The sequence below is a fragment of the Acomys russatus genome, chromosome 7 (assembly GCF_903995435.1).
Source record: "Acomys russatus chromosome 7, mAcoRus1.1, whole genome shotgun sequence".
Classification (NCBI taxonomy): Eukaryota; Metazoa; Chordata; class Mammalia; order Rodentia; family Muridae; genus Acomys; species Acomys russatus.
In genome coordinates this window covers 68,731,707-68,755,897 of record NC_067143.1, presented here as the reverse complement: position 1 = coordinate 68,755,897, position 24,191 = coordinate 68,731,707, and the positions used below count along the sequence as shown (strand labels likewise).

Here is a 24,191-nt window from a genome sequence, read left to right as displayed (position 1 = left end):
TTAACTGGATGTGGTCTTACGGGCAGGCAACAAAATATTACTCCAGGTCCCTAAACCTGGCTGTGAAATCAATAATAACCAGGAAACTGGCTGAATTTTTATTAGCCTCTAAAATCTATTATAATCTATTTATCTGAGAATGGGAAGGGATGAGAGCAATGGAATTAGCGTTTTTCATGTATGAATGCTTTTGAGAATGTGGATTCAAGAGAAATTAGCAGCTATTTTAATCTTCTGCTATCTCGTTCCCCATACCAATCAGGCTACCTCCAAAATATCTCATGATAATTAACATTTGCCTAACACTCTTCACGTTTACAAAGCTGCTCCATGGGCATTATCTCTGACAGTCCCCAAAACACCCTTGAAAGTTTGCAAAGCAATTTCACCAAGGTTATCACACTGGGCTCTTGAATCCCCATCCCTCATTCCCCTGTGGTCCACACACCAGCCAAGCCTGTCATCTTGCAGTTCTGCAAACACAGCGCATGTTCACACTTCTGTGATTTTGCACTTATGACTCTGCCACCAAGAAAGAAACCCACTCTTTTCTGGTTTGACCGGAGTGTCTTTATTCATTTTGGGAAATCAGAAAACAAGGAAAGAACAGGGCCCCCTAACATTGTGAATAGCTGATAAAGGTGCCCATGATAGGGGCAGCCCAGCAGAACAAAGAGCAAAATTTCCGACTTGCAGATTATGGCAACAGACATATTGTAGTTGGGGAACACATGAGTTCAAATCTAGACTCAGCTACTTTCTAAGAAGTGACTTTGGGGCAGTCACTAAACCTAAGACCACATCCTCTCCATTACAGGAAGGATCTAATAAACCCCACCTTCAAAGTGAGGGGCACAACAGTGGCCGCTGAGTATCATGCTCTGTCCACCATTTCTATCTTGTCATAAGGGACTGCTAAATGGAAGCTGCTGTGATGATTACAACCACTTTCTTTGTGGCAGGAAAGAGCATAGAATCATTTATTGAAACCGTTCTCATTTTTACTGCTCCTGGAGTGATTATTTACTGTTCCTCTTATTTCTAGGGAGGGGACAATTGCTTTTCCCATAGACAATTAGTGTCCTGAGGTCTTGTATGTGGCATTTTTGCTTAGAGTTAGAGAAGACAGTTTGCTTCGTCATAGGCAAGGTTATAGCAAGGCTGGGGACATCAGGCTGTCGCTGCTGGTGGGGGAACCAGCTGATTCATGAAGGACGGGCAAGAGTCATCCAGATGATGGACGGGAGAAGGACTGTAGGAGAAGAAGAGTACACAGGCTAGAGAGACTGTGACTTGTTTGGAGAGCTTTGTTTCCCCATAGAGTGGACACGAGCAGTGTGTAAACCCAGAAGGATTCTCGAACAGAGGCCAAATTCTAGCCGTGCCTACTATCTCTGTCCAACTCTTCACAGCCTCTTTTTCACACAGAATCAGTTTCCTGTCCCATTTTTCAGAGGAGGAAACAGACAGAAATTTCATTCACTTTTCCAAGGTCACTATCTTAAATTGATTGGTGTTGCTGTAATGAAGTATCTAAGGCTTTGTGACATACAAAGAAAAGAGGTTTTCATTTACCCGTAATCCTGGTGGCTGCAAAATTCAGTATCACTAACTATGTCAACATCTGACAAACACTGATGCAGAAGGAGGTTCCTTCAGGAGTGGTGTGGGGGAAAATGAGTCCAGAGAGGCCCGGTTTGTTCTATAAAACCTACTCACATCAGAGCTAACTCTCGTTGAGACCTGAATCAGTCTTCCCAGAAGAACAGGCTTCAGCTAAGTGAGATATCTCAGCAGATAAGGCACTTCCACCCAGCCTAAAGACCTGAATTCAGTCCCTGGAACCCACATGATGCTGAAAGAGAACCAGCACTCACCAGGTCTCCCCTGGTTTCCACATCCATGCCATGGCACACTCCGCCCCCCGCCCACACACACACACAAGAACTTAACCAGTGACCACCAAGCCCCATCTCTTAAAGGTTCCATAAGCTTTTAATACCACCCGGGGAAACCAAGCTTCCAGGACAGTCAGCCTTATCTAAGCCATACAGATTAAAGCTGAACTTATCATGCACACCAACAAGGCTGAGCCAAAAAGGTATAGCTTCTTCACCCTGTGGCCCGAAGGCTGAGTCCTGAGGCCAGAAAGAAACAAACTGCTCTCACGTTACAAGGAAGCAATCTCCTGCCTAGTCATCTAATCTCAGGAAGGTCCAAAGCCCCTTCCTCTCCCTTTCCCCCATCCAGGGCACAGAGGTGGGTTTTCAGAAGCTCCCAAACTAAAGCCATTTCAATATAATTATGCCTCCTTGACATAAAAAGAAAAAAAAAAAAAAAAAACAATTTCTCCAACCATAGAAAATTGCTTCCCAAGGCCCCCGGGTAATTAGACATTGTCCTCTAGGCATGGCCTGTTCCCTGCCTGTCACGTCTCCCAGCACAGACAACACCACTTCGACCCTGCATCTGAACACAGGTCCCTCTATGGAACAGAACATCCTGAGAAGGGCAGCCTTGGAGGTGTGCACCCGGGCTGTGTATGCTGGGGAATTTTCTAACGTTCTTGAACATCCAGATCCCTCAGATCTTCCCTCTGCTAAGGCAAGAAGGAGAACGAGGACACACGCACTGTGTGGGAAGAGGTTATTTCCAGCAGCCCCGCCTCTCTTGTCACACAACATGGGTGAGAAGTTCCAGTGGCGGGCCATAGTTACCAGATGCTATTGATATTCATGGCAGAGCCTCTGTTACACACGAGCACACATGCATGTGCCTCATTACCCTTCAGATACACCTGTGGCTTGATACAAATAATAAGCTTTATACCTAGTAAAGCCCATAAAATGCTCAAAACTTTTTTGTGACCCCACCAACATGGCTACAAGGCCACTGAACTGATAGACTCTTTCCACTTCTTCCCCAGCAAGCCCCTTTCTCCCCACCTAAAAGAAGAAAAGATGACATAGTTAAGGAGGCCTAATGAGGACAACTTGATCTGGAAGGCAAGCCCACAATGGACATGTGGGTCAGCATGACCTTTCCCCCCGGTTTTCTTCCATTTATAATGTATTAACTCTGTGTATGTGTGAGTGCAGGTGTGGACTCATGAAGCCAGAGAACAGCTTTCCTGCATCTTGACACGCGTGTCTTCCACCTTATGGCAGGGCCTCTCTTATTGTTTCTGTGGCTGCACTTCTTACTCTAGGCTAGTTCTCTATGAGTTTTCAGGAAAGCCTCTTGTCTTTGCCTCCCTTATCTCTGTGGGAGTGCTGGGATTTACAGGTGATCACCACCACACCCAGCTCTTTCCATGGTTTCTATGAGCTGATCTCAGGTCATCAGGATTGTGGGATAGCTCGAACTTTAGCATCTGAGCCACCTCTCTGGTCCTTCCCATCTGGTTTGCAAAAGAAGCTCAAATTCTAACATAGGCATGAAATAGACAATTTGAAAACATGGCAGTTCATTTAGTTGGCCCCTTCTCTTTACTTCTGCATGCGTGACACTTCCTCCAGGATGTCTTTCACAGTTCTTGAGTCAGATGTGTTCTTCCTTCTGAAGTGGTTCCACCACACACTGTCTTCTGCCACTGTGGCACACCTATATGGCTTTCCACCCAACCTGGAGTCTCAGGCCTACTAGGATATGTGCAGCCCTCAGTGAAGGGCCTGAAAGCAGAACAGAGCCAGCATCTGGGTTGGAAGACAGCAGGGAGGCAGGCCAGAGTAACTTAAGGGAAATCTCAAGATCTCCCTCACCCAAATGAAGGACCAAAACCACTTCTAACCACTTAAATTGTGTCATATTATTTAATATACACAATAATCCTGAAAAGCAGGTGTTGTCATCCCCGCTTTACAGATGAAGAACACTGAGGTGTAGCTCATTGAAGAAACTAAGCCTAAGCCAGGATCCTAAAAGTAAGGATCAGCAAACAAGATGTAACTTGCTTGTTTCAGAATTAGTGATCTTAGTGTTCCCACTTTCAGCAAGTTCAGAGCATCAAGAAGGGGACCCTCATGCTCAGCAGGGAAACGAAGCACATTGCTTTGTATCTTGCATTCAGCATGGTGTGATGTCTGTGCATGGGTTAAATGCCCCCATCTTCTTCACTAGTCTGGTGGGAAGATTTAGTTTTCTTTGCATAGAGGAAGAAAGTTAAGTATCACACCCACGCATGGAAATGGGAAGTTTGAACTCCGCTCCATCAGTCTCTGTAGTAGGTAATAAGGACGAGTTTCTGAAAGATCACCTAGAGAAATGGGTTCACATAGAAGAAAGCAGACACGGAGCATATGGTGGAGCACCATGAAAGTAACAGTCAGTGGATAAATGTTCCACAGAGAGCCTCAATGAGCCCATCTGCCCATCCATCCATCTTCTCGTCCATCCATCTTCTCGTTCTTCCACTCACCCATCCAACTCTCTTTCCTTCCACCCTCATCCATCCATACATCTGCCCATTCTTCATTCTTCCAACCATCCTCCATGCATCATCTTTCATCCTACAAATGTTAAGAGAGTTCATAGTTTATCACAACCATTTGACCAGTCCTAATTTTTCAGAGAGAGAGAGAGAGAGAGAGAGAGAGAGAGAGAGAGAGAGAGAGAGAGAGAGTGCCTCTGTCCTCCAGAAGCTTCAAGCAAAAAGTCACACAGGTCTTAAATGAACCCATCAAAAACATGTTGTATATGTTATCCAGCCAACAAGGAACTTCACTCTGCATTCTACTCAGAGAAGCACTGAGAAATAAAGCCTGCCTGTCAAAAGTTTAGAGGTGGAGAGGGCATCCCAAACAGTGCTCCAGTGGTCAGGAAAGCTCAGTGCTCTTGGGTGTATGCACTGAGACAAAGGGGAAAGGTGCGTTCCACATGGTTCAAAGGGGAGCTGGCAAGTAGAAGGAGGTGTGGCCTGGGACCTATGGAGCATAGGAATCAAAGCAGCACACATAAGGCAGACTTCAGGTGCTAGCACACAAATTTGCAGTGTGTGTATTTTGTGTGTGTGTGTGTGTGTGTGTGTGTGTGTGTGTGTGTGTGTCTTCCAAACCTTTCTCAACACAGTTGGCTGATAAGCGAGATGATCCACACAGGAACTGTACTCTTGAAATGAGGCCGAAGTCATGTTGTTCCCTGGGAGTCCTACCTGCTCTCTTCACACAGACACTCTTCCAGACAACCTGATGCTTTATAAGAGCCTAGCATGGAGCTACCGAATGGAGCAGGGAGTCTTCCTGTTGTCTTGAGGTGGTTCTGTTTGTGTGTTCTGAGTACCTTGAGTCTACTCAGAGTACACTCTGAGAACCTGGCCCAGACTTGGGCATGTTGTTGGACATCCGACATTTATTCTGAGTTAAACTGGACACATTGGATTAGAAGAGTAGGGTCTCAAAAACCTCCCTCTCAAACACAATACCAAAGTAGTTTCCAATTAATCACCAGCACATGTGTGTTACCCAACTTATTTCCACAGAAGCCCCTTAGAAATCTTCCAGTGCATTCACAACACACTAGACCTTCTGTGTGTCTGTGAAACACCAAAGAGCTAAGAAGTTGGTGTCACATTAACAATTACTAGTAAACTGGCCTTGATGAGTTTATTTCAAGTCTGTCTGCCCAATAGCAATGTATATACATTGTGGTACCAGGTACTGCTGTAGACACTGTCCCCATGTTGTAACCTGTGAGATCTTGAGCAAACTAATGCATGGAGAAGTTGGAGCCATTACCCCAAATCACACAGCCAGAGAGTAGCAGAGGCATATCCAGCATCCTATTTTTATTTGTTGAGTGTGTCTTTTGGGGATGATGCCTTGGGCAACCTTCTCAGTTATAAGAATGAGGTCCATGTCCCTTGTGGTCATCTCTTGCAGTGTCTGAAACAGGACTATCCCAGCATGTTCATAGTAGCTCATTTCCCCCAAATAATGACTCACGTGACTGAAGATGCTGGATGCAAACCTAATACTAAGAAACAGCTGGGCTTTGAAACTAGGTTGATCACTAAAGTTTACACACAGCTTTGGCTGTTGGGCAGTGAGCTGTCTTTAGGAAGTGGCCCCTGAGAGCAATAGACAAGGCTAGAAAGACAGCTTGAGTCAATCAGTGGGAGAACTGTAGTGTGTGCTGCTGAGTGTGTTTCTCACAGTCACTTCTCCATGCTTTTGCTCAGGCAGCTCTAGGACTTCCAACTCTGTTCCCTATGGCTTTTTTCTTCATGCCTCTATAAAGCTTTGCCTAGACCTTGACCATAGACCAGGAACTGTCTGCATCACTTGAGCCACACTTTCTGGATATCCAGTGCCCTTTCTGCCCTTAGTCCATGAGCAGCACAAGATGTGTTCATCTTCTTCTCTTGAATGAAAGAAATAAGTCCAGAGACATGTGACTTACCCAGGGCCGCAGGAGCTAGTGGATAGAACACAGTCCTACAGATCAGAGGAGGGTATGAGCTCCCTGTGGACAGGGAGCACTGTAAGTCTGTTCATCACTGCATCCTCGTCGCTGGTACGGTGCCTGCTGCATGGCAGACGGCTTAGGAAATGTTTGTTGAATAGATATGTGAATGCCAACATTGTTTATTCCTTCTTTTGTCCTTGCCTGCTTAGAAGAACAAAGCAGGGTCACAGAAAATGATGGCTTTCTCTTGGCCGCATTTTATATGCACAATTGATAAGCTATTTGCCCACTGCTAAAAATACGTACCCCTGGCAACCATTAGATGGATAGTGCTTAGCTCAAGATGTTTAATCAAACAGCGACAACCCAAGCAGAGCCACAATTAGCCTCTGACACCCCAGTGAACTCCAAATGAACAGCCCGGAAGCCTCTGACTTCCTGTTAGTCCCTTGGCACCCACTGACCATCACCCCAGGTCTGCAAAACAGCAAAAGAATAAATGAGCATCCTCTGCCCAAGGCGACACCAGCTGGAGCAGATGGGCAGGGTAGGCAGAAAGAGAACACATGGGATGAGCGCCATGGAGACTAGCCAGTGGGGAGCATCACTGGGTACCGGAAGAGACAATGGGGTCATCTCAGTCATGTGCAGTGGAGTTCAAGAAAACCATTAGATCCAGAAGTCCCCTTATCCTCTCCTCCTCCTTCTACTCCCAGGGGTCCCCAAAGGCCATATGGCTCCTCTGAAAGACATTCTTTTCTCCCTCAACTTTCTCATGCCACACACACGTTTGCTAAGATATACTGGTATCCTAAAGGGGGAAGAAAGACAAAATGGACCAATTTTCCCAAGATGATCAAAAACCATATGAACAAGAAAGTGCATGGGTCTTCATAAATAGTGTTTGAATCTGGGGTCCAGCACACTCTCATTGATTCCTCTGTAAAGTTACCCCTATGAGGCCTCCATATTCCCATCTCTAAAGCAAAGATAATTATAAATCCACCTCATGGCATGAGGGTTAAATTCAATACATATTAAACCTTCAGAAGCTGAGATGCATACAATAAGTATTCAACAAAGAGAAGCTTTCTGGGTGCTGAGATATGCATACTGGGCAAACTCTCTACCCCGAGTTACAAATGGACAAGCTTTGCCCAGCTTTTGTAGATTCATGTCAGAGGATGAGAAATCTGGTTCAGGCATTAGATATGATCATGTTCCTCTTCCAGACCTTGGCATTTTCCATCTCTAAGTAGATGAAAATCTTACCCACTTCATTAGTATGGATTAAGTGCTATATGCAAATGGTCCTCAACTTGCAGTGGTGTTACATTCTGATAGACCCAAGAAGCCCATAGTAAGTTGAAACTATGGGAAGTTGGTAATGGGTTAATAATCCAATCCACAGGGATTCCTCTTACCAACACAACACAACACAGACTCTTGGTTGTATTTCTTCACAATGCCAGGCTTGAGAGCTGTAGCTGCTGTAAGCACCCAGCATTTAAAGATGAGATTATATTTCAAATCACTAGACCATAAAATTATCCAAATTCAGACCTTAAAGTATGGCTTCCACTGAATGTATAATCATCTTTGCCCCTTCGCACAGTTGAAAGATAGTTAGTGAAAGCATATTGTGACAGAGACCCTTCATACTGGTGTCCTAGTTTGAATATGCAACAGTCCCCATTCAGCTCATATTCTGAACACTTCTTCCCCAACTAACGATACTATGTGGGAAGTTCTGGAAACTTCAGGAGTTGGCCTTGAGCTACATGAAGAAGGTCATTGGAAGCAGATTCCTATGATTACATTATCCCTGCCTATTTCTTGTCTTGCTCTGTTTCCTGGCCTGCCATGTTTGCCTATCATGATGTACTGAATCCTCTGAAGCTATGAGCCAAAACAAGTCATTCCTTCTTTGTTATAGACATTTGGTCCATCATGATGAGCAAAACTAACTGATATCATAGGATATTATAATATTTGACAGTGTGTCATATTACAGCCAGTGAAGAAGTGAGTTCAGTGTCTGGCACTGAGTAAGCACCCAGTAGCTGTTTAGCTACTCTGAGAGAATGGCAGGGATCATCGCATCTCCTGCCCCTTGGTGTCTTGGCCCATGCTGTTCACTCTTGTTCCCTGTGAGCCAGTGAAACCCATCCTCACCTTCCCCAAATGTGAGCTATGATACTTCATTGATGACTACCACTGCCTTGCTAACCTGCTCTGATTGTAGATATGGAAATTGAGGACCTGAGATGAAACAGGCTTGCCCTGGGCACCTGGGTCCTACACCAGAACCCAGTCTAGCACAGAAGCATATCCTGTGGCATTCTGAGAATCTAAGAACACTTGGCATTGACTGAACTTGACACTTGAATCACATAATTCTTGTCCAGAGCTAGCGATCCTGCCCTGTAGACCATGAGAAGGCTCAATCAAGCTGGCCAGTGACTCATAGAATCTCTCATCGTTCAATGTCTCTCCTTAGAAAACACAATAGTAGCAGCTATTTGTGATGAGCATGACTGATGACTGAATATTTCCTAAAGCCTGGCTCTAGCCAAGAGCTTTATATGTCATATGGCTCTCATCTTCACAGCTGACCTTTGAGTCAGAAGTCATCCTTATCCTCAGTCACTGATATGTTATCTGAATCTGTGTTTCTATGACTTGACAAAGAATTCCAGATAAAAAATAAAGGTTTTGAGCTCCACAAGATAGATCCCATACCTGGCACTGCTAAAGGGGTCAAGAACCTGATCCTAGATAGATCATAGGCCTAAGGGAGAACCTAATACTATTTTTCTACCAAATTGACATAGTGTTAAAATGTCCCCTAGATCAGAGCATCTCTTCTTCCTCATCAGAGAGTTTCTCCTTGCAGTAGTTGGCATCTAACACAGAGAGCCTCAACTAGTCATAAGCAGAGAATAAGAGACTGTAAAGTTCTCAGTTCCATATGATACATCACACACACACACACACATACACACACACACACACACACACACACACACACACACAATCTCAGGAATCAGGAATCTTGGTAGAAGAGGGGAAGAAAGATTGTAAGAGTCTCAATGGGATAGATAACATCAAGTAAACAGTATTTTTGGACACAATATGGCAGGTGCACAGAGGAACTCACAGAGATTGTGACAGCACACACAAGACCTCAGCAAGCTCAAGACAGACAAAATCTCAGCATTATCTGAGGAGCTATTGGCATTTGAAAGCTGCTGAGTAAGGGAAAGCCAGTTTTATTTAATAATATGACCCCTGGTAGATGTAGATGGATCACATGCCAGGACAGGTTCTATTCCAAAGACTAACTAGACTTGATGGTAGAAATTTTTTTTAAATGAATAAATCTCTAAGTTGTATAAGTGGATGAGAGAGAGAGAGAGAGAGAGAGAGAGAGAGAGAGAGAGAGAGAGAGAGAGAATATTAAGGGAGAAGGTGAGGGAAAGAGGGTGAATATGTTCAAATATATTATATGATATTCTCAGATAAATGATTAAAATGCTGACTTTTAACGACTGAGGACTTAGGAAACCAACCAGGTACTCCAGAATCCAAAAGTATGTTTCTCATTGTAAGTGTCCCAACCATCTCAGTAACCCTCCCACTCAGTGATTGCTGCAGAGCCACCTGCCTGCCCAAGACTGGTTCCTGTAAAGCCTTGCCCCATCTGTCTTTCTGACAGACTTTCAGAGCTGAGAAGACACAGCTGCATCCATCACTCTGTTCAGAACTTGACCCAGAATGGCATCAGCAAGTGCTTGCAAGATGCTTCTTCGTTTTGCCAGCCATGCTGTCTTGTCCAGGTGGCATCTTCTCCCTGAATGTCTTCTCATTTGTTCTCAGAGACCAGGGCCTGAATTCCACCTGCATTGTCATCTCCCTGAGTTTCCCATATAGCAAGTCTCTTCTTAAATAAAGGTGTTTATTTTATAAGCAGACATTTACCTCTGCTCTAAGTGGAAAATTAATATTCCTATGATAGTCCTAAAACTGTTTCATTTCACTGCATGGTGTAACTTTTTGCAAGTTTTTAAATAAGGTTTTAATAACTTTTCAAACAAATTAACTATTTTTATAAGTTCTTAAGTAAGAATGCTCATCAGTAAATTCCATTAAACCATCTCATCTATACAAAGCCACCAATAGGTCCGCAATAGAAGGTAGCCATAAGAAAATGAACTTTTGAACTAGAAAGCATAGTATGGAAGCTTTTGGGTCTGTTGGCTGCCTTGAATGTGACTTTATGACCAAGGTCTAAAGTTGCCATGGTTACCCAAGGATGTTGCCCCAGGCCAAAAAGCAAAAACCTCTCTGCTTTCAAGAGAAGGTCAATTGATTGGTAGGGCTGACTTCAGCCTGCAGCATGGATGCTGACTCACTGTTCCACTGCCCTGAGTCAACCTTTCCTGGGACAGCAGCCATGTTTGCTGTTGCTGCCTATTAATCCACAAAGGGAGACTTGCCAGTCTAGTCTACACAAGAAACCACCACTTTGTTAATTTCTAGAAGCAAGCCACAAAAGGCACACAGATCCCACTTTCAAGATCCACAGGCCAAATCCATAGCGTCTGCTCCACCTTAGCAGACATCACCAATTCATCCTTGTCCCACTGAGCCTAGCTGCAGTCCAAAGAATGCTTTCAACATGGTGGCAAGGTAGCCACTACCAAAAGATTTCACATGTAATTTTTATATGTAAAAATAGAAACAAAAGAATGGAAACACTGGTTTGGGGTGTTTCAAAGAGTTAAAGTTAAGAGTGTTTCAAAAGTCAATGCACAGACTTTTCCTTTGTAATTGTTCGTTAACTAGTACAGGGCAATGATGTGTACAGTGCAATTATCATTTACATTACACCAGATTTTATAATAGTGTAGGGTCTATAAGTGGGCTAAATGCAAATATGATGCCATCTTGTGTATGGGACTTGAGTAACTGCACATCTGAGCAGCTGAGGCAGGGAGAGAGAGTCCTGGAGTCAGTTCTTTCTGTACACCAAGGAAGATGGATGGTGGTGTGCTCACACGCATGTGCGCACGTGTGCATACACACGCACAAACATGCACACACTCATACGCACACACACATGGCTGGATGGAGAGTAGAGATGAGCAACAATAGCTATAGGAGCATAAGTATTAATTGATGTGATTTTATGTCTTTATGCTATATTTTCACGGTGCATTTACATTAATGCCTGATTTTCTTTACTAAAAACAAATTAAAATATTTGAAGTATTTAAAAAAAAGTCAAAATGTTCCTAATATATAAGTGAACTATATCCATAAAGAAAGTAATTGAAAAAATGTAATAAATAAAAAATAAATAAATAAGAAGCTGCAAAAAATTGAAGAGCTTTCAAAATAATAATTAATTTTATACTTCTATAGATAATTTCATACATGCACGTATGTTTTTATCAAACCCACTGACTAGACTCTCACCTGCAAACTCTCCCCTCTTCCCCCCAGTAACTTTACCTTCCCAACCTCATGTATTCACTCTTTTTAAAAACCACTACCTAGATAACAATTTAGATGTAATCTGAATAAATTAATTTTTTAAAACCCACTGCCTGTATGTACATGGGTCAGGGCTCTTCTTTCAAAGGCTGCATCTCTGAGGAACCTTACCCTCCCTCCCACAGCAGGAGGAATTGCTAACAGCTTCCCTGGCCATATCTTCTCTCCAGGAACTAATTTTTTTTAAAAAAAGAAAAAATGCTATACCAGAGGATGCAATAGACAAGTAAGTCCTTACCCAATGATGGCTCTTAGAGGCTTAATTCTATAGATAATGATCAATGCTCTCCACCAAGGACAAAAGCAAAGAGGACAGAGGTTGCATCAGCTACAATTGGAGGATTAGAAGCAATGGGCCAGAGAAATCAGAATCTTTTCCAAGAAAGATTCCTAAGGAATACCTAAATTGTTCCTTTCTTCCTTTCTTCATCTCTTTCTCTCTCCTTTCCTCCCTTTCTTTCTTCCTTCCTTGAGTACTTTAACTCTCCCACTAGCACAGGTCTAGCCTTTTGTGCTTGTCCTGTAATTCTTAACTGATCCCAACTGCCTGAGTTTTAACAGGCAGCAATAGCTACTTGTTTTAGTGCTTACTCTATGCCAGGAAATGTGCTACATACTATGCATACATTATGTCATGCAACATTAAAACAATCTAAGAGGGCTCCCACTGCTATGATCCCCATTTTACAGTTGATACTAAGGCTTCAGGGTTAGGACGTTCACTAAGCCGTACAGAAACCTTTCTCTTGGGATTTGACACGGATAGCCTGCTCCCTGCTCCTCTAAGGAAGAGGTCTTAGATGCTCTAATACTTTGGGTGAGGTTCTGCCTGCAAAGAGAGAACAAGACCATTAGACCCTTCAGAGTCTCTCTTGGAGTGGGAAGTCCATTCCCCAAAGTTGTCCATCCCTTGGGGCGATGTTCCATTCGTACCTGTTATGTCACGGGTCCACAGTTAATTTTATGCTCCTCATAACCAACAACAGGAAAAAAGCACTACTTCCCAGAGTTCTTGACTGGTAGAAGTAGAATCATGGGAAACAAAGACAGCCACTAGCCAGCTGCCAACACTTGAGAGATACAGAATGGGACACCCACTCTTGGGAGTTCCTGCCCTACTTCTCTTGTGAAGACTCACCTCAGAGTTCAGAGTAGAATCCCCTGGAATCCTCCAAACACAGAGGCCCGCAAGAAAGTCTTATAAGTATCTTACATTTCATTCTCCTCCCCTTCTCCCCACCGCAATCCCAGCCCCACCAGAGAATACCAGTGCCATCGAGGAGGCATCACTTAGTGCCATTTGCTCTCATCGCCAGATCTAAGCAAGGTCATGGCCAGCTTCCTGCCCAGTGGGCTGCGTGACTGTCATTCCTGACAACCTTGTCTTGGGAACCTTGAGGAGCAGGCAACCACACCACCAGACTAGCTCAAAATGCCAGAGGCTGGGGTGATGTGAGAGCTGACAGTCCTCATAGGGGAGATAACTGGGACTGAATTTAAGTGGCAACAGAAAGAGGTGAGTGCTGCCTCTCTGGAAATTCACAAGGATGTAATTTAGGATGCAGAGAGACAGAATTTGTGAAAGGTTAGACCAGGAATTTAATTAGCCCAGATAAGCAGTTCTCTGTCTCTAAATTTTTCTCTAATTTTTGAGAGCTGTATAGACAGGACAGCAGTGCCTTTGCTGCCCTGCTCTTCCCAGAATCAGTGTTTCTATCAAAAAGTTCTTCTTTGTGTCTAACCTTGTCTTTTTATAGCTATGGCTTGATCTGTTTTCCCTCTTACAAAGTCTCTTAGCTGCCTGTAGAAGGGAGGTGAAAGGAGACAAGAGATGGGCAAGAAGGAAGAAAAGTATATTATTCTTTAAACCAATGCTTCTATTTAGTGGGATTCGCCTTGAAGAAACACACAAAATCCTTAAAGAAGCACCGTGTGCATCTCACCCAAGCAATAACACCCAATCAATAATGCTAAAAAACAAAACAAAACAAAACAAAAAACAGTGTCCAACAGCAGGAAGATGTTTTGTAAGTCTATAGGCATAGAGAAAAATAAGACCTAGGGTCTCTCTCTAACTGAAAAATTTTAGTTGAGCAGTGCTGTTTCCTGTATAACCCCATCTGTGGCACTAATCATTGTTACTAATTATGTTATTATCAAAGGTGTAAACACCCTGGAGATGCTAGCAAACACCTGCTCTTCTTAGCTATTGCAGCATTAAAACCTCCATGACATGGAAGCTGAATGCTAAGGGTCATGGTTACCTGTCATGGCAGATGGAGCTCCACGGAATAGGTCTCACTTTCAGGTTCAGACAGTCACATTCAGGAGGCACGTGGGACTGCAGTCACCTGGAGCGCTATAGGCCTAAGCACCAAATATGGACACTCACACCAGAGCTGACCACTGATTCTAGGAGCTTACCTGAACCTCTCATTCTGAGTCACTACATACGGCCTCTCCAAGTGACATGGAGATCATGGAATAAAACGAGGCTTCCAGAAGAAGCCATGGTCCCAAAGATTTAAAAGGTCCCTTATGTCATAGTGTAAATAGTAACACAAAGCTTTCCTGTCACCATCACAGGCCAACATCACAGGGCCCACTTAAGGCAACGAGCCTATATAGGCATGGACACCATGTGATGTGGTTTATTGGAGACCATTAAGGAGCCTACTTACCACATTATTGGGATGGTGATGTATTGACAGTCATTAACTGTCTAATGTCCTTTTCACTGCATGTGTCTGTGAATGCTGTATAAAAGCACATATGCCTAGGAACTCGTGGAAGTTAGAGAGTTATCTGGTCTCTCTCTCTCTCTCTCTCTCTCTCTCTCTCTCTCTCTCTCTCTCTCTCTCTCTCTCTCTCTCTCTCTCTCTCCTGTTCCCTACCTTGGAGCTCATTTTCTTAGCTAGGTTGGTGTCCAGCAAACCTCCTGTCTCAACCACCACCACCCACCATACTGTAGTTAAAGATACATGCAGGCATAGTTGGCTTTTTACATGGGTTCTGGGAACCAGAACCCAGGTCTTTATGCTTGTACAGCAAGTGATCTTACCCACTGAGACATTTCCTCAGCCTTACCTGTCTATAATGTATTGATTAAATGTATAGACGTGAGTACCAAAGGTCTAGTACTGTCTCCTGGCTCCCCACCCTTTAACTATGTTTCCTCAACAAGGGATTTAACCCCTTTGAGTCTCAAAGCTCTTAAATCATACCATTGCCCTCACATGGTAATTAAGATCAAAGGAGATGTTGTGAAATGCCCAGATCATAGTAATATTGAAGAAATGTTAGTTATTATTATGTACTGGTAAAAATAAGTCATTGAAAAAGTAATTGTTAGAAATAAAATTTGGGAAAAACAGCAAAACTAAGAGAAGTGAACTCAGAACTCCAAGTGATCTGTCTCCCCAGTCAGCTGTCTCTTCTAAGGAACCTATGGGGAGTTCACAATCATCACAGACCCCAAAAACATCTCTGAAAGACCTTTGCCCTTTCTCTGCAGCCAGTGGACCAGTTGGTGGGATGATTTGATAACCAGAACTGTGTTAGTTCTCCCCACCACTGTCCAAATCTTCTCAAGTCTAAAGACTATAAACGTCAGGCACGGAATATCAAAGGTGATGCTCTGGGATTCCAGGGCATGGGGTTTCTCTATCCCAAGAGCTTGAACCAGTCCAACTGCACAGAACAGAATGGATCACCGAGCCAGTTGGTTTTAGAGAAAAGCTGTGAAATGCAATTTCAGGCAGTGGTGATGTGGGTTTCTCAGCTCATTCACCCCTTGCAAAGGTGCACTGACTCTGTCAACACCACTTTCCCTTTGTGGAAAAAAATGTGTGACAGTGGAAATGATGGATTCCTTTCATATGTGAAGTTAGAGCAACATCAAGTCATAAGAGTTGAAGCTCCTACCTTCCCATTTCTTTTCTAAAAAAATCAATACACAGTTCCCTCCAGCTCCCGCAAGCTCACCTCAAGGTCTCCTAAGTGTCCCAGATATTAGCCTGGGATTGGGGAGATCTCTCTGCTCACACAAAAGAAATGAGAAACTCCATGTCTACAGATTAGTTTCTCAAGTGAGGCAATTACTAGAAACTTCAGGAAATGTCAAGTATGAATACCTGGCAATTTTGTTGGCTTTGATGGCTTGCTTGACTTAAAGCATTCATTAGGTAGGGCTGGAATATTTTTGCAGCATTTCAACTTGGAGAATTTTTAGCACCATTCTTGAAACTGGGTTCATCAGGGGAGGAAGATATATAGAGTTATCTAGCGAACATGATCACAACATTTCTAGGGGATACCCTGGAACTTGCCCATCTTTGACCCCTGATAGTTATAGATCCCACAGGTGTAAAGAAAATGTGGGCATTGCTCAGTGAGCGAAGAGAGATTGTGAGAAATGACAAGACTCTTCTTTGGCCTTTCCTATGGCCAAAACCAAACAAAACAGGGTGCAAGGAGATGGCTCAGTGTGTAAGGGCATCAAATCTGAAAGCATGAGGACCTGAGTTCATATCCCCAGTGCACATATAAAGAGAAATAACCAGACATGGCTTCAGTGCCTATAACTATGGCACTCTGGGGAAGAGACAGATGGATTCCAAGAGCTCTCTGTCCAGCCAGCCTAGTTGAAATGAAAAGCCTCTAGTTTCATGAGAGACCTTATCTCAAGGCAATATGTTAGAGCGTGACAACAGAAGACACACAGTGCCCTGCTCTGGCTTCACCGTATGCTAACACGGGCATGCACCCACACATTTACATGCATCTACCACATGTACCAAACCATACACACATGGGAAAAGGAAGGAAGGAGGAAGGGGAGAAAGGAGACATTTAATGTGGGGTAAGGTCACAAAGAGATAGAATATTTTCCTGGTTTCTTCATTTGCTTGGTGTCTTTCCTCATCTATAACATGACAGAGTATTCTCATTTTGTTCTTTTCCGTTACCTAGCTCATTCTCAAGCCTTTGCACATGCCGTTCTCACTGCCTAGAATCCCTTTTCCATCATGATGGACCCTTTCTTCTCAACTTGACTGAGCTCAAATGTCACTTCTCATCCCTGTCCTTTATCCTCCATTGCTGTGCTGATTCATTCATTCGTTCATTTACTTTTTCTTTCACTCTGTCTTCCCCATAATGAAAGGAAGCATATCCATATTTTTAATTTTCACCACTTCTTGTAATGTCTATCTTTGAGCAAACAAATGAGGAAATGAATGAATGAATGAACCAATGACAACAGATCCCAGTAGCCAAGCACTTACCATGTCCCAGGTACTGTTCTCTTTGTGAAAATTGTCTTGTTTAATAATTCTTCCATCTGAAATCAACCTCATGATGTGAGTGTTCTTATCATTTTATAAAGAAGGAAACTGAAGGACAAAGTGATTGAATAAATTTGCCCCAAATCTATGAGCCAGTAAGTAACAGAGCTAGGACAGAACCCCAGGGAAGTCCTGCTCCAGACCCTACATGCTTGGCTGCCGGGTACCCAATGTCATTAGTACAATAAGGGCCTACAGCCTGATTTCCAGGAAAGTCTAATTGTATGAGATTAAGTCATGGCAAGCAAGGGCAAGAAGGCAGCCCTTTGATGCAGATGCCCTCTCCAAGCCTCTGCCTTCTGCTCCATGCCTGCTCACAAGTTTTCCTATGCCCACTGCCTGCATCCTCATTTATCTCTTCAGCATGTAGCCATTTTCAGGCTATTTCCACACTCTGGTGGAGACCCTGACTTCTGCAACATCAATTTGTGCCCACCTTCAGCCCATGTGTGGGTCATTGCCTGCAAATATAGATGCTAAATACTTAGTGAAAGGATTTCAGAATGAATAAAACATTTTGAAATGCTTTTGAAGAGAACACAACAAAGCTGTTTAATAAAAGAGAGCTATTAAGTGCAAAAATGCTTACAGAGCAAGCACAAATCAATACAAGTGTTCTTTGCCTTAATAAACCCAATACTTCATGTGTCCCCACCACTGGGCCTTTGCACATGTTGTTTCCTTTATTGAAAGGCTTCTCCTTTCACACATTTTCTATCTTTACCTCCCTGCTTTTCCCCTTGATCTCAGCTTGAACACCATTGCTCCCTCACGGGCACTGCTGCCAGCCACTCCTTCCTAGCACACACTATAACCTGAATTTATGCATTTTCTTCTATAGTTCTTGAGTTACTGTTGTTCTCCGCCAGTGAATTCCAAGGTAGATTAAAGCAAAATAGACAGAATCTGCCTCATTTGCCATCTCTTCACTGCACATAACTCACGAGCTCTTAAAAACGTTGCTGACTGCACAAATTTTTGGGATATCAGGCTTAACGAAGACAAACCATTTCTTTAGAAGGTGGTGCTTTCTGAGCTAGGCTCCTCATGGAGTATACACTCACCATTGCTCCCTGTCAGATACAGTGAGTGGGTTCCCATCCCCTTAGAATAAACACTGCTGCGTGATGATCTAGAGCCCGAGCCTAGATCCCTGGCTGGAAGAATGGCCAACGTTGCCAGCATTCTGTTATTTCCAAGCACTTCAGAGAAGAGCGAGAATGACGCAGACTTAAACAGAATACTAGTTGGACTGCCAGCTAACGAGAGGCTGTGGAGCAACTGAACCAGACTTTGCACGTTCAACGGTTGGGAGTGTAAATTAGTAAGGCCACTTTATACTTAGCTCTCATTAACTAATATAGAAAAATGCACACCGTGGGCTCGTGTATTTCAACACTTGATCCCCAGCCAGTCAGCGGTGTGGAAGGATGGGAACTCTTTAGGAGGTGGAACCTTGCTCCAGGAAGTGGGTCTCGGGGGCAGGCCTTGATGCCTGCGAGCCAGGCCTTCCATTCTACTGTCTCTCGGCTTTGCCTTAAACTATGAGCTAAAATAAGTTGCTTCTTGTCAGGTGTCTGATCACTGCAAGAAGAATAGCTACAGCACTTCTGTGTGTTCTACCCAGTAAAACCTAACATGGAAGTGCTTCTCGGTGAAAGTCATACTGAGATATGCACTAACACACTCATAGTGGGAAATCCTGAAATAAATTCAAAAGTGCGGCAGAGAGAGTTTACTATATAGTTTACTATATGTAATATACACATACATTTACTATATGTAATATACACATAAATTGTACTAGGTTGATGCAATGCTATAAAACTGTTCATATGAATAGATTAGAATTCCAGATACTGACATAGCTAAGCCTCAAAAACATAACCCTGAATAACAAAAGGGAAGAATGGGATGGACTGGAATAACGACAGTGTAGAAGAGCAACAGCAGCAGCATCACCCTGGGCACAGGCTCTGCTTACCTTTAGAGAGAGAAAGAGAGGAAGAGAAGCAATGGCTCTAGAGCTATTTCAAGACAAACTTCACCTCTGCCTACATTGTTACTTCTTTTTTATAAAGGAATGAACCAACTATAAGAAAACATTTATATTCCTTTACTTTGAGGGCAAGTGCATCAGGCTGTCTGGGTATGCTTGTTATAAGAGGGTTCTATTTGTGAACTACTGATGGTTTGTCTAGTGTTTGGGTGCAGAGTCTTGCCATGAAGCCCTGTCTGGCCACTAGCTCTTTGTCAGCCCTCTTGCATTAGCCTCCTGCATGCTAGGGTCATGGCAAACACCATGACATCAGGCTTAGGTGATGTTTTAAGTGGCTACTGAGAAATAAAAATTGGGGGGAAGATAGGGAGGAAGTCAGGGAATAGAAGCAAGGAGCAGAGCTAGGAAGGAGGGGAGGAGGAAAGGGAGGAGAGGAAGAGAGATTCTGGCTTTGTTCCTAGACCTCAGACAAAGGACATAAGAGCTCTGAGTCCCTCATTTGCAAAGCAAGATTGACAATGTCCAGAGTTGATTGTAAGAATGAATGAGGATCAGTTTTTTCTAAATATCTTTCAGACATCATCACTTGTTTATTGCTTTTGAATTATTCCCTAATGCTTTTCTAATTGCATCTTATTAAGGGAGATTCATGTTTATAAAACTTACCAGAGATTGTATGTTTGAGTGAGTGTCTGTGTGTGTGTGTGTGTGTGTGTGTGTGTGTGTGTGTGTGTGCATATTTTAAATACCCATCTCCCATCTGACCCTAGGAACAAAAATACTTGCTGTTACTTAAACAAAAAGCATAAACATCTGTGATATATGGGTGTATACACATATCAATTATTCACTGGCTGTCATTGTACATAGAGAAAATAAGTGGGATGATTAGAAAACAGAAGTAAAGGAGAATTTTCTATTTCTTTGTGATTTCTTTTTAAATATGCACAATGTATGTTGATCACTGGCTCCAAAAAAATCAATACAATTCATTTTAAAATTGATGCGAAGGTCATCTCTTCAATGCACTTAAAAGGAGGTCCTAGAACCTAAGTTTCATAAAAGTTATTAAAAGGTCATGCTGCTGAAGATGTGGCCAACTGGTAGGGCATTTACCAATACAAAAAAATCCCTGGGTTCTATCCTCAGCACCATAACGAGGAAGGTATGCAGCTCAAGCTTCTATCCCCATCGCATTACACTTGTCTTGTGCCTGTAATAAATCGTTTGGGGCTCACACTTTCAGGATAAAACCTGCCACAGAGGGAAAGTCATGGCAGCGGGAGCACGAGTGTGCTGTTTATATGGCATCCACAGTTAGGAAGTAGGGAGAGATGGATACTTACGCTCAGCTGGATTTTTCCTTTCTATTCAAGAAACAGTGTCACCCATTTTTAGGATGGGTCTCCCATCTCAATGAATCCTTCATAGTTATGCCCAGAGGTTTGTCTCCTGGGTGATTCAAGATCCTGCCAAGTTGGTGATCAGCATTAACTATCATACCCGTATTTCCATGCAGTCACTGAGACTGCAGGTGAAGGATTCGATTCAGGGATACAGCACTGACTCTCCTGAGCACTCGTGGGCCCCAGTTTCACATCTGTAGTAGGTTAATGTCAGCATCACGTCTCATGATTGCATGAGGCACAAATAAACCACACCATGTGTATATATTCAACTGTATCCAGCTTTTTGTTCGAGATGTGATTTGTGGTACAGTGTCCCACAGAAAGACCTATTTGATCCTCTGACATCTAGTGCCCTACCCCCGAAACATCAAGCCCAGGGCCTTGCCGGCAGCTAATGGTTATTTTTTGCCTTGGAGGTAACCTTAATTCTCTTCTCCCCACAGCAAATATCTTGACAGTCATAATCCTGTCTCAACTGGTGGCCAGGAGGCAGAAGTCCTCCTATAACTATCTTCTGGCACTTGCTGCTGCTGACATCTTGGTCCTCTTTTTCATCGTTTTCGTGGATTTCTTGTTAGAAGATTTCATTTTGAGTGTACAGATGCCTCAGATCACTGACAAGATCATAGAAGTGCTGGAATTCTCCTCCATCCACACCTCTATCTGGATTACAGTCCCTTTAACAGTTGACAGATATATTGCCGTCTGTCACCCACTCAAATACCACACAGTTTCCTACCCAGCCAGGACACGAAAAGTTATTGTGAGTGTTTACATCACCTGTTTCCTGACCAGCATCCCCTACTACTGGTGGCCTAACATCTGGACTGAAGACTACACCAGCACCTCCATGCACCATGTCCTTGTCTGGATCCACTGCTTCACCGTGTACCTGGTGCCCTGCTCCATCTTCTTCATCTTGAACTCAATCATTGTGTACAAGCTAAGGAGGAAGAGCAATTTCCGCCTCCGTGGCTACTCCACAGGGAAGACCACTGCCATCTTGTTCACCATCACCTCCATCTTTGCCACCCTCTGGGCCCCCCGCATCATCATGATTCTCTACCACCTGTATGGCGCACCCATCCAGAAGCCTTGGCTGGTCCACATCATGTTGGATGTTGCTAACATGCTGGCCCTTCTGAACACAGCCATCAACTTCTTCCTCTACTGCTTCATCAGCAAGAGGTTCCGTACCATGGCAGCTGCTACACTCAAGGCCTTGTTCAAGTGCCAGAAGCAGCCTGTACAGTTCTACACCAACCATAACTTTTCCATAACAAGTAGTCCTTGGATCTCACCAGCAAACTCACACTGCATCAAGATGCTGGTGTACCAGTATGACAAACACGGAAAGCCTATAAAAGTGTCCCCGTGACCCCATAGGGCTGGCACTCGTGCCTCTGTGTAATCTGTGTCCAGATGAAAGGGTATCCCATCCTCTGGCTGAACAGCTCTCCTTAAGAGTGCTAACCTGATTTCCTATCTCCACAGACTGAGCAGCTCTCAGACCGGTAGATGAGAAGAAATGGAAGAGAAGAAAGGAAAGCATGAATCTTGTTTTTCTTTTGTGCACTTAGTTTCACAAAATCACACTGACAGCCAAAGTTCCTGCTGGCTTGAAGATGCCATTGGCAGTTATAAATAAATTGGCATCCATCATATTGTGACCAATAAAGACCACGGTCAAGAAGTAGTTAGTGCTGGTACCACCCACAGCCACTAGGAACCAACTGCTCGTGTATGTGGTCCACCAAGCCACTTACCATAGTGTGTAGCTGAGCCATGCTCTTCTTCCAAGAGTTGAGGCCATCCATCATTTCCCTGTACCATAGCCAGAAGCTAACAGGGATGACTGATTTGGGATTTTTTTCCTGAGGTGCCCTTTGTCCTAGCCAGGGTTGTAGTCTTCAAGTGGCCCTGGCAACTCTGGCTGCAGAATGACAGCATGGGGAAAGGGAAGTATCAAATACCATCCAAACTTTTGCTGGAATGTCTATGGGGAGACTCCAAGCCAACATGACTATGTCCCTTAGACTTGGAGTCTCAGGTACAGTTTTCTATTTGCCATAATGTATAGATTTTATGTCTCCTCTAAAACAAAGACCCTACCTGATGCGTGGGGGAAAGGAGGAATTCTTGAGCCCAGAAAAACAAAAAACCAAACCCACTCTTGCCACTGTTTTGATTCATCCCTGTGTCTGCTGTATACAATCCTTGCATTCAAAATTACTTCTTACTGTAGCACTGCGCATGCTTCCTAGAGAAGCATTCTATGTGTCAAGTTTTAGTCCTGCCTCTTGCTTGCTCAAGCCCTCATCAAAATTGTTGTACTTGAAATGACTTCTTAACTGGAGATAATAGTTGCAAGGATCAGAAACTGCAGCTCTTCTGGTGGGAAGACAGTACCCAGCTCCTACCACGGCCTAGCTGTCATTGCAATATAAGACCCGAAACACAGACAAAACTGACATAAGGGATGGCTCTGCCAACCACTGGTTTGTCCTTTGAAATAAGTAGCTCAGTCAGGTGGTATAAGTTATCAGTAAAGTGGTTCAACTCAGATGCTTCAAAGATAATAAAATATATTTATTATTCTCCTCTTGTCTGTCCAAGGTAAGAACAAATTTAGGACGTGGAGAGAGACTTTCCTGAGAATTAATACTTTTATGTGCAGACATATAATGCACACATACAGACATGACTATATTATATAAAACTGTGTCCTGTGGTGTGCTTTTAAGGGGATGTAAATGCTAGAGTTACTCTTATTTTGCATTTTATTCATACCTCTTTCCAAGATTCCCAGCATTTGAACCCATGCCTGGTTTGGAAGAAATCTTTCAAAATGATTTTTTAAACTGCATATTTTTGGTGACCAAACTAAACATATCGGTTCCATAGGCTTGATTTTTGCTGCATGATCTCCCTAAACTGAAAGACATGTTCCTATCATGTTAAAGGGCTTTTTAGCAAAGGAATGGCATGCAACGATCCCTGAGGCAACACAAGCCCTAAGCTCACTCCAAGGATACTAACCTGGTGTGATTTGGGGTTGTATTGTTTCTGGTGGTGTTCGTTCCTATCACTTTTAAATGGCTTATTGGAGAGTCTCATCAAACCCAATGGTTAGATTCTAAAGTCAGTGCAAAAGAGAATGACATTATGGGGGCATGGCTCCTGTACATAGTCCTCTGGGAGGAGGACCTTTGAACACCCAAGAGGCTACATTTTTCTCCAGTGTTGGGACAGGTTGCTGATACTTTGGTTGAAGACAACACAGAGGCAGCTGGTGATTAGGGGATGTGCCTATTATTGTGATGTGTCGGAGAACTTCAGAACTACTGGGATGCAGCAAGCCACTCCCACTGAAAAGTCTGCAGAAGTTACTCATGTGAGGGATGAGCAGTCCTAGCTTCCATCTCGCTTGCTCCCCAGAGTCTATGCTCAGTGAGTGAAGTGTCAGCAAAATCCCCC

At 43.5% G+C, this 24,191-nt stretch overlaps 1 protein-coding gene across 1 annotated transcript in view; it reads left to right on the top strand.

The window, feature by feature from the left end:
- Positions 1–23,094, top strand: part of Gpr139 (G protein-coupled receptor 139) — a 43,544-nt gene extending 20,450 nt beyond the window's left edge. The window contains exon 2 of the mRNA XM_051149640.1: positions 21,158–23,094. Within this exon, the coding sequence (XP_051005597.1) occupies positions 21,158–22,092 (935 nt within the window). The 3' untranslated portion in view covers positions 22,093–23,094. The remainder of the gene's footprint in view (positions 1–21,157) is intronic.
- Positions 23,095–24,191: the final 1,097 nt, after the last annotated feature.